Genomic DNA, 17,455 nt, shown 5'->3' on the forward strand with positions numbered 1-17,455 from the left:
CTGGGATCAAGAGCTGGAGACCTTTGTTTCGTGGCTCTGCTGACTTGTGGTGTGGGAGCTAAGTTGAAAAGGTTCTTCCTAGCTGCAGAGTGACAACTCCCAGGGCCAACTCCCCTTTCCAGCCTGGGATAGGAGGGGCCCAGGGAGAGGGTGCCTGTACTTTATCTCTATAGCTCCTCACCCCTAATACTTTCTATATCACATCAGGGGCTTACCTCAAATCTTCCTCGCTATTGTAGCTCTCGGAATGCAGGCTTCTTGGGCTTCTCAGATGCAGAGAGGGCTGAAGTGTGTCCCTAAGCTTGTACTTGAACCCAGCGATCACAGCCTCCATTTCCCACCTATCCCCCGGGCCCATATCTATGTCAAATCTCCCTTTGCTTTTATTAGGAGCTATCTTCGGCTTGCTTTGGTCAAAGGAAAGGAGCAGGGGGTGGCGGGATCCCCAAGGTGTGGGTCAGATGCTTGGGTGGAGCTGAATGTGAGAGATAACAGGCGGGCTGGCAGAGCTTATCCCTAATGGGCAGGAATTAACTGTGCCTGTCCCTAACCGTATATGCACATTACATGCACACACACACACACACACACACACACACACACACACACCTACTTTCCTCTTTGTTCCTATCCCGTACCAGTTTGTACACATACTGGGCACACTCACATTCTCAGGGCCCTGTATTAATGTGTAAGTGTTGCGTGTTAGTCTAGGTGGGAAGGAGGGTAGAATGGAGAAGGCAGAGTCTATTCTGCCTGATCTCTCTCTCTCTCTCTCCACCCCTCTTTCTCTCTCTCCCTCCCTTCCTCCTTCCCTCCCTCTCTCTCTCTCTCTCATCTGAAGTGGGTTTCATCTCAGACAAGCCTCTTGGGTACATCGAGAAGGTCATTTTCCCTGGGCCTTCTGTGACAAAGGACCTGCAGTTAGGTGCTTGGTTTATCTGCACCAAGGCTTCTCTGAGAGGACTAAGAAGGCAGCCTGTCCCTTGCAGCACTTGAACTTGACCCCTGCTGCTCAATCCCACATCACTCTCCCTGTAACTGGTGTGTTATGGATTAACATTTTAATAAAGCTTTTAATTTTCTTGAACATAGAATAGTCATGTTACGTAAGAAGTGAAGAAGGTGAAGTGTGACTATTCCAAAACACTGTAAAGGCACCAGTCTTTGCAAGACTGTTTTCTTTTTATTCTTTTCTTCTTGTTCTTTTTGAATCTCTTTGTTTATAAGTTGCCCAGAAGTCTGTAGGCAAAATTACGATCCCCCCTCCTGCCACCCTGCTATGAGAAACCTTGCTGCAAGGCCAAAATTAGGTTTGACAAGACTTTCCCAGGTTTGCTTTGTTGCCCTTGGTGCCAAAAGCACTTCCAAGGTGAAGTAATGGACACTAAGTTAGCCAAACAAAGCTTTCCAGGGCATCCAGCAGAGCCTTCCCTGTGAGGCAGATGGCCTGGGCGGCTGGGCTCAGAGGCTGGGGAAGGGGTGGGTCTCGGTTGTCCATGTGCTGGGCAGCCCTGCCCCCACTGCCATGGCTATCCCTGGGAAGTCCTACCTGCCAGTCTCAGACATGGGCTCCCCAGGCCTCCTTCCTCCTCATGCCCAGGCCAGACTCTTTGAGAACGCTTATCTTCCCGTTAGTCCTCTGGAGCCTTTCTTCTGGGTCTCAGGGCTAGCCATGCTCCACCCAGAGCCCCAGGAGGTTCCCCCAAAACAAGCTCCCTGAATCTGAAGTGGGGACTTTCACTAGGCAAAGAGGCTCAACCCTTCTCCTCTCAGCCTCGGGGCTGAGCCAGAGATCCGTGTGCAGAGTGCACAGGGAACTGCGCTCATGGCCAAGGTCTTCCTCATAGGCACACCCCTTCCCGCTGAGCCAGGCTCTCCTGGACTTCTGGGAAGTTCTCGCTGCATGGCCATTCTCTCTAGCCACGCTCCCCTGCCTCAGAGCTCTTATAAAGAGGAGCAGAGGCAAACTGGAGTCAAACCTACCCCAGAGGGGTAGTTTCACCAACAAAGACCAGAGCTAGGGCCCTGTTGCTCTTGCCTTCCACATCATTAGTTCCCTTAGGGTGGGGTGTCTGTGATTAAAATCCCTCATGCTTCTGAAAGAAACGTACCTCCTCACATCCTATTCAATTTGGATCCCTATTGGGCCCTGCTCGCTGTCAATCAATGAGTACTCATTGACCACACCCCTCACCAAAGGGCACCAATCTCCAGCACTGTCCCTCACAAAGCTGCTGGCTTTACCCAAGCCCAGTTCATGCTCTTATTTAAAAGCCTTTCTTAAGAGAGCTTACAATTTAAATTTCAGTTCTGACAGCGTGGATCTGGGCTTGAATCCTGCCTCTGACTCTCCCCTCGGGCCCCAGGCTTGTCATCTGTATGATGATGGGATGAGCTCACGCATTTGAAGGCACGATCCAGAAACAAGACTCTGGAAATGGCAGGGACAGTGTGTTTACAGAAGAGCAGGTTCTGGGAGAGGCTCCCTGAGTTTAAAGGGAGGGAGTCCTTTTTCCCACCTGTCCTGTTTATCTGTTGTAAGAGCCCAAGAACTGTCAATGTTTGGACTCCTCCAGTGTACCGTAGGCCAGTAAAGCCCAGGGCGAGGGGTCCTTCTAAATGTACAGCATGAGCTGGGGTTGGCCAAAGCTTGCCCCGTTGTCGGATGTAAGTGGCACAAGCAACTTTAAAATGCAATGCAGGTCAAAAATCGCTAAAGCCAAGTTGAACACTATTGCAGAGTAAGCACTGTATTCTGGTTTGAAGAGGAAGAATGTAAACAGAATGGAGCTTGTATGGTTATAGGAAGGAGTCTGAAAGAACAGGCTCCCCATTCAGGGGGATGGGGAAGAAATCAGAGGTGGGGACTCTGGCTGGCAAACAGAAATCGCTTTTTTTGGATGGTTGTGGCTCCTTCTGAGATCTAAGGCTTCTCCTTGCCTGTTGTCGTTGTTGTTGTTGTTGTTGTTGTTCCTTCTAGCCTTGGGATGTTCTCCTCACACGTCCTCTGGGAAGGTGAGTGTGGGTAAGGGACATATTATCAACTAGTCTGTCCTCTGAGAGAGTCAAACAGGACAGAGCTGTGGGGCTTGGGGAGAGAGAATCTAGAAGGGATGGTGACAGTGACCAGTACCAGCTCTTGGGTACCTGGGACAGAGGAGATATAATAGGGTAGCTTCCTTTCTTTCTAAAATGTTCTTTAGAAGTATGGTTGCCAAGGTTTATAAGGATGATGATGGTGATGGTGATGGTGATGATAAGGTTAGCTAGCCATCACAAGAGAGTGCCTTGTTCCCTCCTGCAGTTGCTCCCAGCCCTCACTGTTAGGGGCTCCTTTCTTTAGGACACCACACAGCCCTCTCAGTATGTATTAACACAGCTTGGGACCTCTTGAGCTCTGTTTGATGGGTCTGTAATGAGTGTCTGGTCATGTTTTTAGGAAAGCTTCCATATTCCCTGCCTACTGCCCAGGGCCTTCCGAGGATGAACCAGTGTCCCCCTTCTTACTGCCATGGAGCCCCTCTATTGCAGGAGAGGAGGGAGCTATGCAAATAGGGCTCTCAGGTTCCCCTCCCGCTTCCTCAACTTCAAGCCCCCTTATCAGCTGACTGGCCAGGATAATCTCAGAATAACTTCTGAGAGAAAAGTGTTTCTGACTACCTGGGGCAGGGGGAGGGGGAGGACTGTTAACTTGGAGTTAGGGCCTCCAAGGCTTGCAGGCAAGGTTGGCTTCTCTTTGCAAGAGCCAAGTGGTTTGGGAGGAAGGAGACAGGAATTCAGGCTGTGGAGAGGGTACTGTGCCGGGCTGGAGAGCCACTTTTCTCTCCCTCCTGCCTGAGTAAGCCCAAAAGAAAGAAAGAAAGGAAGGAAGAAAACCACTTGATTGTTCATGTCCTCCCTGATCAGCCAAAGTGTGATTGTCTTTTGGCTCTGTCATCTCAGCAGGAAAACAAAAACAAAAACAAAAACAAAAACAAAACACTGTTTCTATGGTCAGCAAGCTAAGGAGGCATGTGACAGAGTAAGAGACAAAACCCAGTGTGTGTGTGTGTGTGTGTGTCTGTCTGTCTGTCTGTCATCTGTCTTCTTCAATGCGTGACAGTACACGAAAGGTGTAGAGAATTGAGTTCCAGTGTCTGGTTCCCATGGTAACACCTGCTCTGTTGAAATTCTGTGTGCGACACAGCTCTGTGTGTTCCACAAACATCTGCACTAAGAAAGTGTAACTTCAGCAGCGAGCACACACACGTAAGGATGCAGGACGTTGGAGAGACAAGAGCGTGTCCGCAGGAAACGAGAAAGGCTATGTCTGAGCTCTTTGGAGAGGAAAAAGGAGAAGGAAAGGAGGCCAGGAGGGAGGATAGAAAGATCGGACAGGGCTAGAGACAACCCCTGGAGGAAGGAGCCTTTCAGCCTTCTCCCCCACTGCCTGAACTTACCTGCACACACCTGCCTCTCCTCTGGACTCTGGGGCACTTCTCTGTTCCTCCCCACCCTCTGCTGGAGCTGTGGCAGCAGAGAGCCAGCTAGAAGTTCTGGTCTCCCAGTTGGTGCCTGTCTGCGTGTGTCTGCCTGACTTTCCTCCACCAGATCCTATTAGGGTGGGGAGGTTAGGTTCGGGGAGGGAGGGGCAGATGAGAGGGGGGGAGGGTAGGGAGGAGGAGGGAGCAGAGGAGAGGGGGGGGGGCGCTTGGGAAAGGAGGGATGACAACAATAAAGCCTTTATTTGGCAGCCAAAACTCCACAAACCTCATCCACACCCGATGCCCGCTAACGGCTCACTTTTAATAATGTTTCCTGCTGCTGCTGCTCTGGAGAGGGACCATTTGACCCGTGTTTGGAAAATAAGCCAAATCAAGAGAGGAGAGCACTTGGAAAGGCCTCTGCTTCTGCGCAGGCGGGGTGGGGTCGCTGGGTCCAGCCCTGGCTAGTTCAGTTTCTAACAAGCGCCTTACTTCCCTGATATCAAATTCTTCAAATCACTGAGGAGCCACGGGGACGCTTTTCCGAGCATACACAGTAACAGTATTTCCCCCCATCACGGTCCAGGGGCTTGTTGAGGGAGAGGAGACTCACTGTGCAGTGAGCAGATGGGAGACGTAACTACTGGTTTGGTGGCCAGAGAGCCACTCTGGCCTGAGAATCACACAACAAAGTTAAAGCAGGTTTTCAATTGTGAGTCCTCAAGCCATTGCTCCTAGATCATGAGGACAGTGTTGGGGCTCTTCTTCCGCTTTGTGTCACACTCAGGTGAGGTTTGGGGGCTGTGTGGTCATCCCCCAGAAACAGGAAGATCCCAGCCTCCCCAGTGCATATCCATGACCCGGAAGCCAACTCAAGAGTCTGTTATCTGAACAATGCCCCCCCATCTGAAAAGTCAGGCACACTTGGCTTTAAGGAGCACTCTGGCTCAGAACCTCAGGGAGCACTCACTCAGTCACCATTAGGCCAACAGAGACCTGCAAAAGCCCACAAGGGACCCTTGTCACTGTCCCCCCTTAGCCCCACTCCCTGAAATCCCCCGCTTTTCCACTCACAGGAAATGGAGTGTGATCTCAGGCAAGTCCCTTGGTTCTCAGATGCCTCTGTTTCCTTGTCTGTGTCTCAGGGAGTTCTGGAATGTAAGCAACTGCGCATGAGGCACTTTAGACACTGGTGAGACAGTGGCCGCTTCAGAAGGGATTGTAGGGAATCACAGCCAGAGAAGAGAAATACATGTCACTCACTGCCTGTTTACCTACCTTTTCGCTGTCACACTCCCCCAAAGCCTGTACTGGAGGGAGTTCCAGGTCCTTGCATGTGCTAGGCAAGTGCTCTACTGTGGGCCGTGGACCGTGAGCCTGGTCCTTGGTGGAGCTAAAGGTTTAAAGCCCCAGAGACCCTGAAGGGACTGTAGGAGCTTTGCCTGCTTGCAGGCACCAGGTCCCTGTCACGCAGCTGCAGCCCCCCATAGATTTGTGTCCATCAGTCATATAAGGGCAATGCCCCAAGCCCTTCCACATGTAGATGAGGCATTCCTAACATCTCAGACCAAGACAATAGGAAAAGAGCTGTGATCTGTGGTCGCATAGGCTCAAGGCAGAGATCCCCATGCTAATGAGATGCCTAGAGGCTCAGAGGGCAGCATTTCTAGTGAGATTCCCTTCCCAGACATTACTGCCTGCAAACGGTGTTTAATCTCAGGCCCACCCTGAGAAGTGGGATATGGTTTCACACACCCACTTTCCACTGTGACAATAAATGGTTTGGAACCACAGACGGTCTCTTCATGCGGGGAGCCATGGAGAAGGCCTTTGCCTACAGAGCCACTGTCTAATCTCCCAAAGAAGGCCTCTCCAAGTTCCCTGCCACAACAGTCACCAAGCCTGCTACCCACCAAGCCATGTGAAACTAGCTGAAGCTCCCCTCCCGCCCCCACCCATCCCCAGGCTAGACCCAGCCCTTGGGCCTCCACTCTATTCTCAGCTCTTCTGAGACTCCCAGTAGCACCTAGCTGTCTAAGAGCCTGGGAACTCCGTGGACCCTGCCTCGTTATAGGCCTGGGGACCCTCAACCCAGCTCCAGCTTTCACAGGTCTCAGACTGCTCTCCACCCCAGCAGTGTCTCAGTGCTTCCCTACAGCCCACATTGGCCTGGCGGTGGCGTGTGAGGCAAGCGCAGTAAAACTCCCCGAGGCCTGCCTCCACAAGTGGCTGTGCCCAGTGGTGGAGCGGACGTAGGCTCACAACCCTACACTCTACCACTGAGCTGTGCCCATAGCCTTCACATACACACAGGAGACCATCACATCATCGCTTAACACCCAGAGCAACAGTTATCGCCTCATGCTGGTATGCTGGCTCGTGTCAGTAATCTCGGCACTTAGAGCCTGAGGCAGGAGAATTGCTACTAGTTTGAGGTCAGCATGGAAAACTGAGTTAGACATTCTCAAACCAAAAAAAAAAAAAAAAATAGTAACTACTGAGTAAATAAATAATAACTATCCCCTTACGCCACTACCACAAACCCTGCTGTTATGTGTTGGAGTGTCCATATTTTTCTTTTATCTTATTTGGATGCTTTTAGCTAGTGCAGGGATTTCCCCATTCCACACAATGGCCAGTCCCCTCTGCTGCCTTAGCCTAGAGTCAGGGCCTCGCCTTTTTTTACATGGTACCTGTACCTTCCCACTATTGGAGACACCAGAGTTTACAACCACTGGTCTATTGGCAACTGTGGAGCATAGAAGCGGGGTGAGACAAATCAGGTAATGTTAGCCAACCTGCCTTTCTGCTGTCCTTGGTGAAGGATAGAGCAGTCTCCAGATTGGGGACAAAGGCCTGAACTTCTGAGACCTGGATTGAGGCTTCCATGCTGTCACTTTCTGGAACTTCACTATTTGTAAAAACTCGAGGGTACACTAGCTGACCTTTGAAGTCACTTCCGACATTGTAAAATGAGGTGGTATTGGGACTCACTCGTGGGTTAAAATGTCAGCTCTGCTCCTTTCTTGATACCTGGCAAACAGATTTGACCCTCAGTTTCCTCAGGGGTATGTATTCAAATAACCTTGTCTTCCTCCTTGCTTATCCCCAGGGTCCAGAGAGGCTTTCCGGAAGCAGGGGCTTGGGAGCATCATTCATTCATTCACACAGCCAAGGCTTCTGCAGAGTAAGCATCCTCAGCTGTCAGAGGTGCTGCTGGAAACACTGAGCAGGTGACATAGCCATCTCTTCCTCCTGCAGCACTCAAAGCACTCCTGGGAATGCTGGGGGCGTGTGGGAAGTGTAGCGCCCAGGCTGCAGCCACCAGGGAAAACCTGGCAGCCTGGCTGAGGTAGGAGAGAGGTGGACCCCACTGCGGTGGGTTTTATTTAGCTGCCTTCCCAGAGACTTTGCCTGCCCACCCTGCCCACCATCAGTCTGGGGCTCACTGTTCTTTGGCCCGCCTGGTAACGGCTGCCTTGGTGACTGCAGCAAGCACTCCAGCCAGAGAAGAAAGGGCAGATTGTGGGACATGACACCCTATTCCCTGGAGTGCAGAGAAGAGGGGCCCAGCCTCCCACCTCCAACTGCCAGGAAGGGAAGGGTAGGCATTAGGGGTTTGGGTTCAGACCTCAGGGTGGTCACTAGGTCCCACAGAAGCTGGCCAACCCTCATCCCTCACTGAGGCTCCCAGGCTAGGGTGCACAGCAGGGGAGAGGCTGTGGGAATCCCGGGGCACCCAACCCTCTGTCCAGCTGGGGGGTCCTGGGCTTCTGCTGGGAAGAGACAGCGGCCTATACATTGTTGGGAACCCACAGCATTGGGTTAAAACCCACTGAGGGTTTGGCACATCTGGGTGCTCAATAGAAGGTCTGTTTCATTACGATAAAGAGGGTTAAACAAGGATAGCCTCTGCCATTCACTTCTTTACAAAAATGTTTTTTAAAAATGTGTCGTAATTCTTTTGATCGAGAATCTCAAAGGTATAGAGCCATGTGGGTCCAAGGTCTGTCTCCTTACCACCCAGGTTCCTCCAGGAGACACCAGAGTGCAGTTTCTTTGCCACTCCCCACTTCTCTGATTCTGAGAATCCAATCTAGAGCCTGGTCTACACCAGGCAAGCAATCTATCACTGAGCTACATCTCTAGCCTTCTTTTTTACTTATACATTTTTTTTTTTTTTTGGTTTAAGATAGGAACACACTAAGTTGCCTAGACTGCTCTTCAACTGTCTTCCTTCAGCACCCTCCTGAGTAGCTGGAATCACGAGCCTGAGCCCCAGGCCCGGATGCTGCCCAGAGCTATTTCTCCCTGGACCCTTCCCTTTGCCATCCTTTGTTGCAGTTGTCAGTTAATCTTTCCTCAAATCGACACTGTGATGGCGGTGGCCGCAATGGTGACGTGTTCCTCCATACCCGCCCCTGTTGTGGGAAATATTAAAAAAAAAAACAAAAAACAAAACACACAAAAAAAAAACCCAAAACCCAGCATGTTCCCGAGCTTGTGTCAGCAACTCTCTGCCCCAGTGGCTTGGTCAGCCATGCACAGGTGGGCAATAGCTGACCTGTTCTTATAGGTCGATACCTCGCCAGCTCCATGTTTCAAATCCCCCCTGGCCTTTATGGTGAATCTCAGGCAAACCCAGTACTTTTTTCTCTTGAACCTGGACGAGTCACCATGTGAAAGAAAATGCAACACAAACTTAGTTCAGAAACAAGGGTAACACAATCACTGGGCACAACAACTAAAATCCTGACTTGTAAGTCTTATTAAATCTAAATTCTCCAGTGGTGAATCCTGATGGATTTGGCATTGAAACTGGCTCACACTCGGAATTACATCTTGTCCTCATGCTATCCCCATCCAAAAAGACCTAACTCTCCTGCTTCCTCTCTTCCTCCATCCAACCTGGAAGTCCCGCCTACTCACCCAGTGATTGGCTCCTTTATTCGTTAGGGGATTGGTTCACAAGAAAAACATCAGGCCCATCCACAACATGCCCCAATGTTCTGGGTTTCTGAATGAGACACACACACACACACACACACACACACACACACACACACACACACATATGCACACACAGCCTTACATTTTAATGTGCCTTAAACAGCTCAGTGGTTGGTCCACTCCCAAACCTCTGCATGGCTGACACATTCTCCTCCCATATTACTGAGTTATTACTTGCTAAAATCTATATTTCATCGTTGTTGCCCTAGACCCAGTCTTCCTTGGGCCGGTCTTCCATGTTGGCTCTTCCATGTTGGCTGTCTGTTTAACTGTACTTTTCAGGCATGGCTGCTACTCCTTTTCTGGGGTGTTCATTCTTTCTTTCCCTCTTTGTCTTAGTCACTTGCCCAGGCATCCTAAAGTCCTGCCTCTATCTCCCTCCCCAACCACTGGCCACCAGCAACTTTATTTACCAATCAAAACCAACTGGGGGTAGCAACCCTCAGCATCTTATATGTGGATTCTCATGTAATTTGGGGGACCCAATTAACATAATACAAGAGTAAGACCAAATTCACAACGTTTCCCCTTTTTGTCCATTAAAAAGGCCTTTTCCCTCAGAATACAATAAACATAGTTATAACAGTAATGTAAACTATAAGGTATGATATACACTAATAACTTCCAGTTCATCAATTTTTTTTTTCAATTTAGGTATATTGTTCTAGCATCTATTCTAACATGGAGTTTCCAATTATATAGCTGAATTACATTCTGATTTTAACTTGCATAACCATCTGAAAACCATCTTTTGGAATCTGCATCATCTTCCTCAATGCTAAACAACTTGTTTGGTCATGAGACTATAACTAGTCTTCAACCCTATCAGAAAGCTGAGAGTGAGTTAAATATTACCTGCATATGTAGGAAGCACAAAAACATACCTTCTAAAACTTAAGCAATTTGTAGAGACAGCTGACTACCTGGGCAGTCCCCTATTCCTCAGAATGTCGGGGCATCAAGTCTTCAGCCTTCTGGCCCAGGATCATCTGATAGACCTTAAGTGAAGCAGGAACTATGAAGGTCTAGCTTACCCTGCTTGGCAGAGCTAAGCTGTCAACTATCCTGCATCGTGTGTCCTTTCCTGGACAGTAGTTTTTGTCTGTAGATGGACTAGGGCAATCATTGCCCAGTAGGGCAAACCTTTCCACAACTGGAGCAACTCCATATGGAGGTTATGATGTTCAATATCTTCTTTGAACCATGAAGAGGGGTACTGTCAGGACCAAACATGTCTCTTAGCTGAAATTCTATTAATAATGAAATAATGTTAAATGAGTTGCATAGGCATAATGGCTATCTAAGAGTAACAATATTAATTTCAAATTTTGTATCAAAATATAAAGATTTATAGCAATGAAAACCTTAAACCTATATCAATATATAAAGTCTGTGCCAATATAGGAAATTATAACCTTAATTTTGCATCAATTATAAAGAGTTCTACCAATGTAAGATTATGGCTATACATTGCTTTGTTTAAGAATAAATTTAGTAATCTATCTCATATATCTAGTTTTAAAAACAATATTATTTGGGCTGGCGAGATGGCTCAACGGGTAAGAGCACTGACTGCTCTTCCGAAGGTCTTGAGTTCGGATCCCAGCAACTACATGTTGGCTTACAACCACCCATAATGAGATCTGACACCCTCTTCTGGTGTGTCTGAAAACAGCTACAGTGAATTACACCGGAGCAAGCAGGGCTGGAGCGAGTGGGGCCGGCAGAGGTCCTGAGTTCAATTCCCAGCAACCACATACATAATAGCTCACGGCCATCTGTACAGCTACAGTGTACTCATACATATAAAATAAATAAAATAAATCTAAAAAATAATAATATTATTCTATCCCCCTTTTGGTCCTTTAGATTTGGTCTAATGCCACTTATATTATGTTAGTTTGGTCCCCAAAATTAGACGGGAATCCGCACGTCTACACATAAGGCGATGAGGGTCCCTGCACCAGTTGGTTTGATTGGTAAATAAAGTTGCCAGCAGCCAGTGGCTGGGCAGGGATACAGAGGTGGGACTTCTAGGATTCCCAGGGAAAAGGACAGAGGAATGAGCAGGAGGAAGGGTTAATCTCCAGGGAAGGAGCAGCTGCCATGTCTGAGGAGTAAAGGACAGAGAGACAGCCAACATGTCAGAGCCGGGGAAGAGCAGCCCTGGGGGCCCCCGCAACTGGGTCTAGGACAACAACATGGAATATACATTTTAGTAAGTAATACCTCAGGAATATCCATGGGAGGTGTTGGCCACGTGGAGGTTTGAGAGTGGCCCAACCATTGAGCTGTTAAGACACATTAAAATATAAGGCTGTGTGTGTGTGTGTGTGTGTGTGTGTGTGTGTGTGTTTCATTCAGGAACCCAGAACATTGGGGCAGGTAGCGAGGAACGAGTAGCCACCACTAGGTTGATTAGAGAAAAGATTAATTGACAACTACTACAATCTTTCTCTTCCTTCTCTTCTTCCTCTACTTCTTCTATTTTCTCTCCCCTCCCTCTCCTTCTTCCTCTCTTCCTCCTCTCCACACGTCCCCTTCCTCTCCATCCCTTCCATTTTAGAGACAAGGGTTTTTCTTCGTAGTCTAGGCAAGTTGCAATCCTGCTTCAGCCTTCTGAGCCGCTGGCTAGGCAACACCAGCACCTGCTTATGATCTTTCAAATGTCCCCTCTCCCAGTTACCCCATGTTGCAGACACAGTTCTTTCTCTGTGCTTCTCCTCCCCCTAAGTTCATTTAACCAATGCCTCCTGGTGGACGTTTGGGTTCTTGATTTTTTTTTCATTGTTGTTATTTTGAGAAGGGATCTCATGTAGCCTATGATGGTTGGTTTGAGCGCCCATTTGCCATAAACTAGACTCATCTGGATAGGGAACAGATCTTGAAGAACTGTCCCCAGCGCCTTAACTGGCGCAGGAAGAGCCACCCCGATTGTGGGCAGCACCTCCTGGTGGCAGCCCAGTTTAAAAGGGCAGCAGAGGGAAAGTGTCTCTCCTGTGGCTGGCGTGGCCTTCCCTCTTGCTACGTTGCTTTATTCTGTTGCTGCTGGTTCCTTCCCTGATGTCAGACCAGTGTTCCCAGCCTTCCTATGATGGACTAAGGAAGCTTTCACACTGGGAGTGCTGAAGCACCCAGCTTTGAGGACTGAGCCTAGTTGCCAACCCCACAGAAAGCCACTGTGGGGTTACTTCAGCTGTGGAGGCCCAATCAGCTCTCGGTTGTTATTTGCTATTTTAACGTAGAGTGGCTTAATAAATTTTTTAGCACATATAAATTCGTCCCATAGGGTCTGTCCCTCCAGAGAATGCTAATTAGGACATCACTCCTGCTTGTCACGATGTAGCCAAGGATGCTTTGAACTCCTGATCCTCCTGCCTCAGCCTTCCAAAGGCTGGCATTACAGTTGTGTACTACCATGCCTGGCTTGGGCCCCTCATTTTGAGGTGAGCAGTGCTGGGCTTAGAGGCTTACCTATATGGTACCAGTTCTGGTCTCTGCTTCCTCTCAAGGCTGACTAAGTGCCTTTAGGCTAGTCTGTGTGCCCATGTGCAGGTGTTAATTATAGTCCGTCAGCTCATCAAGGGCAAATAACCCTGCCCCATTACTTATCTTTCCTCTACAGTATTGGGATGGAGAGCTTGTCTCAGCACAGTGGCACACATTCCATGTCACCCTTGTGTCCCCACTCTGGGCTCACCTGTAGCTTTATGAAGCTAGGCTTAGTGGTGCTGGACCAGTCAGGCAGGGCTATGGTGAAGATGTGTGTGTGCGTTCTGCTCCTGGCTAACCCTGCTACAATGCTCGCCCAGCCTTGGTCTAGCCCAGCAGTTCTTTGATCCCTTTCTGGGCAGCTGTTTGTAAGGGACAGAAACGCTCTGCAGGGTGATCATTTCCTTTTGAAAGACAGGAAAGTTGTGTCTCTTGCTGCCTGTCATGGCGTGAGAGAGAAGACTGCTGGGTCTCTCTCTTGGGCCCTACTGATCTCCCTCGTTCTTCTTCACTCAGTCCCCATCCTGGAAGCTTTCTTTACTCCCATATTTCCTGCCAAGATGCCAGTCTATACCCAGGACCCAAGGGTTTCAAGCGTGTGGAAAATGGGGCCAAAGGCACTTGGAAGGCCGTTTCCACTTCCCTCCTCCTGACAGACCTCTCTGCTTATTTCAACAGTAGGAGGTAGGGCAAAGGCCACGGGAGAGGAGGTAAGCATTCCTCATGAGCACAGGCAGGCTGAGGATCTCTAAATCCCTTTCCCCTGGCTGTAAACTGTCCCATCCGTTCTGCAAATATGGCAGGGGAGAATTCGGAAGACACACACACACACACACACACACACACACGCAAGGCAACCCCAGACCATCCCAGCAATGCCTGCAAAGCTGCCCCGCTGCCATGGCTGGACAGAAGCCTAAGTGAGCTACGCTCTGAGCCCCAGATCCTCAGGAAGCCAGGCTCAGGTGGATGATGACGGCATCCCACGTGCCAAGGTAAGGGCTTCCTAGGTTCCTGGATGCTCTGATTGCACCATACACTCCAGTCTCATGTAGTAAAAGTCGCGGGTCACAGCAGTGACAGATGCCTAACTAGTTACACTATTCAGTCTGGTCCTGCTGTCATGCTGAGCTGGTCTGCTTTGTTAAACTTCTCTATGGCTTGGAGTCAAGAAATGACTGCCTCACAAGGGCACAGTGCAGGCCAATGACAAGACTGGGGTCAGTCCCTGGACATGTTTTGATCAGCTATGTCCCATGTCACAGTCTGGGGGACTGAGGGAAGAGCAAAGCAGCCATGTCATGACTTGGGGATCCTCATACCTGTTGGGAGCAGCAGTTCTAGAAAGTTCGCTCAAGAGTCTGTGCATGGCGCGTGCCTCCCAGTCCTCTGCACACGTGCTCCAGGGCTGTAAGAACAGGAGCTGCACTAGACCTAGTGCTCAGAAACTTTGCATCCAGCCTATAAGTTCCAGGTCACACCCCCAGTGACAGCAGATACATTACCTGGACTTGTATGTCGACTCTGGATGTTCATGTGTGCCCCTGGAGCCAGGGTATATGTAGAGGTCTAAACACACCTCTGAAGGCTTGGGTTACTTACTGGGTGTCTTCAATTCTTGTTAGTCTGTCTTACTATTAACACACAGTGTGTGTGTTTACACTGTGTGTGTGTTTGTGTGCACATGTGCACCCGTGTGCAGAGAGGTCAGAGCGGGAAGTTGGCTATCTTCCTCTATTCCACATTACTGCCTTGAAGCTACGTCTCTCACTAGACCAGAAGCTCACCATTTGGGCTAGGCTGGCTGGCCAGCAAGCTCTTGGGACCAATCAGTCTCCACCTGACAAGGCTAGAGTCACAGGCACCCATAGCCACGTCCAGTCTCTTACATGGTTGCTGGGGATTTGAACTCGGGTCCTCAAGCTTGCCGAGCAGAGCTCTTACCCGTTGAACCACCTCCTTAGCCCCGTGTACTTTTTGTCAATATTGAAAAGGAATCTTCACATTGGTGGCTGTGAAGAACAGCTGACCTAGTTCCAGATTTTCCTCCTTAAGGAGATGTGACAGGAGAGCCTGTTACTGCTCTTGTCCCAGTATGCCTAGACACCCCCCACCCCATTCTGTCAGGGCCTCTCCCCGTGGCTTTAAAGCTGCTTGTGTCTCTCCGGCTAGGGCACTGACGAGTACCCACCTGTCCCCCACCATCTTGTCAGCTCTTCTTAGGTGGTGAGCCAGGCCAGGTGGTCTTTCTGTGGATCGCTGTCCCGGTAGCAATGGTTCTGAGCCTCCAGGACAGGTGCAGCTCTCCCAAAGCCCACCCTGCACGCCCACCGGGGCACATCTGTGGGTTGGTTTATGAGGTGCTGGTGATGGAACCCAGGCCTCACGTGCCGGGAAAGGCGACTCCTCTCACAGCCGACCTGTATTTGAGAGGCCATCAGAACGCATGGTTCTGGTCTTTCTCCTTGGCTGTGAATCTAAGACCACAGAATGCAGGCTGAACTCCTGCTATGTCCCTGGCCTGCCTTTCCAGCACTCTTTCAGACTCTAGACAACAAACACTGGCTGTGCCACAGAGCACTCCAGACTACCTCCCCTGCAAAGCCTTTGCTCCCCATTCCTTCTGTCTAGAAGGTCCTTCATCCCCCAGTGCCACTTCTTCTAGGACATTCCTCTCCTCCCAGGGTATCAGTACCCCTCAGAGCCCTTGTGTGTCCCAGCTTGGCCCTAGTGGGTGCCATCTAAACCCTGTACCACTCTCTATAGCTGCTCTCCTCTCTATCTTGTCTACCAGTCTCCATGGCTGCTGCTAAGCCTGTTTGGCTATGTGGGGGCCCAGAGCCAGCTCAGGTCTGACATGTATCAGGTCCTGAGTCTTGATCTCTGCCCAGCAGTGCTTGGGCAGCGAGCCTAGGTAGGGCAGATTGGCTTCCCTCTTGGGAGTTGTTATAAAACATCCTTTATTTTTTTTTGCTGTTAGTTTCTCACTCTCATCTTTTATGACCCAGCAAGTATGTTGTTTCCTCAAATATAGATCTATGTGGGTCCCATGCTTAAAATTCTGTAATATCTCTCAGTTGTTTACAGAATGGAATCAAATGCCTTGGGCCCTGCAGTCCGAACCGACATTCCTGTCATTCTCTGAAAACCAGATTTTTGGGAGTCGTGATCCCTGGATTTTCACATCTTTGGGCCCTTTCCAATTTGAGTTTCCATGCCCCCTTTCCTTCCAGTCTCCATCTGAGAAATTCCTATTCATTCTGCAAAACCCAACTCAAAGCCCCCTTGTCGTGTCTGCAGGACCTACAAGAAACAAACCCAGCTCCTGGCAAATTGGCAATGACAGTGAGATTAGAGACCTCACTTAGTGCTTATTCCAAACAAGAACTTCAGTATTTCAGTACATTTAGCCCCTATCCCCAGGAGGAGGCCTCAACCCACCCTTCCTTTGTGTACAAGCAAACAAAAGGCTGAGTGTTACACTAGTTAGGAACTGTCACTTATACGGAACTTGACAAGGGTGGACTGAACCCAGGAAGGCTGCCTGAGTCCCCGCTGTCTCTGATGTCCTAATAAACATATACAGAATAAATGCATGCCAATACAGCCGTCAGCTAGGCCCAGTGTGCGTTATAAACCCTGTTGCCTGGTGGTCTCTTCTACCCATCTTTTACACACCTCTCATGTCGCCTGCTCTGTGGTTCTTCTGAATCAGAAGATCTATCAGCTCTTCAGCAGGAATCATCAACCCTTGCCCACCCCTTCCTCTCATGGCCACAGCCTCTTTTCGGGGTGCTTCTCCTTCCTTTGGCCTGTTTGTCCAGCTCTGCTGTCCCGATTGGTCTCCAGCAGAACCCGCCCTCTGACCTTGAATGCCACAGGGCCATGTTCTGACTCAGGTCACAGTTCTCTGTCTGAGGCTGTGAGCTTTCCCATGACTGCGCTGCCTAAAGAGTTGGCTCCAGCTAGGGCAAAGAGGAAACCAGGAATGTCGGGCAAGGGCAGGCAGCGGCAAGTTCAGGCTGCCTGCAGGTCAGGCTCCTGCTCCTCTTCCAACCTCCAGGCTCACAGCGGCCACTGTGGAGCTTGGAGCAGGTGACACTGGGTGAGCTGGGACAGAAGGGGAGAGATCATAGCCACTTTGTGGAGGTCACACCTGCCCCATGTCTAGGTTTGGTAGCTAGAGAATCGAGCCTGTTAATCCCACTAGTAGAATAAGACCATTACCACAATTCTGAGCCAAATTTGAAGTGGGTTTTAATTAAATACTGGCCAGGTGGATGGGCTCTGGCTAGGTCTATACCCAGGTTCCCAGGAAATGGCCATGAGTCATGTCTTGCAGAGGCTTAACTAGGCGAGACCCATAATCCACCGATTTCCCCATCAGGTCCAATCAGAAGCAAGCATGCATCCTGATGTATTTCCTGCCCACATATCCCCCGGCCCACACGTGATCAAGCACATCCGGTGCCAAAGGGTCAAAATAA

General features: G+C 49.7%; 1 protein-coding gene across 5 annotated transcripts in view; it reads right to left on the minus strand.

Moving 5' to 3' along the window:
• Window positions 1-16,763, minus strand: part of Prelp (proline and arginine rich end leucine rich repeat protein) — a 23,165-nt gene extending 6,402 nt beyond the window's left edge. For 2 of the 5 annotated variants that reach the window (XM_031382924.1, XM_031382943.1), the window contains exons 1-3: window positions 16,647-16,763; window positions 5,541-5,617; window positions 4,443-4,596 (exon numbers count right to left, since the gene is read on the minus strand). Coding sequence is in view for 2 of the 5 variants with exons in the window: in XM_031382905.1 (XP_031238765.1) it covers window positions 216-358 (143 nt within the window). In the remaining 3 variants the exon portion in view is untranslated. Of the gene's footprint in view, window positions 1-215; window positions 426-1,552; window positions 1,817-4,442; window positions 4,629-5,540; window positions 5,618-16,646 lie in introns of those variants that run through there. The other 3 variants (XM_031382933.1, XM_031382915.1, XM_031382905.1) reach the window with 3 other exon arrangements.
• Window positions 16,764-17,455: the final 692 nt, after the last annotated feature.

This window comes from Mastomys coucha, unplaced genomic scaffold (genome assembly GCF_008632895.1).
Source record: "Mastomys coucha isolate ucsf_1 unplaced genomic scaffold, UCSF_Mcou_1 pScaffold1, whole genome shotgun sequence".
In the NCBI taxonomy this organism is placed as follows: Eukaryota; Metazoa; Chordata; class Mammalia; order Rodentia; family Muridae; genus Mastomys; species Mastomys coucha.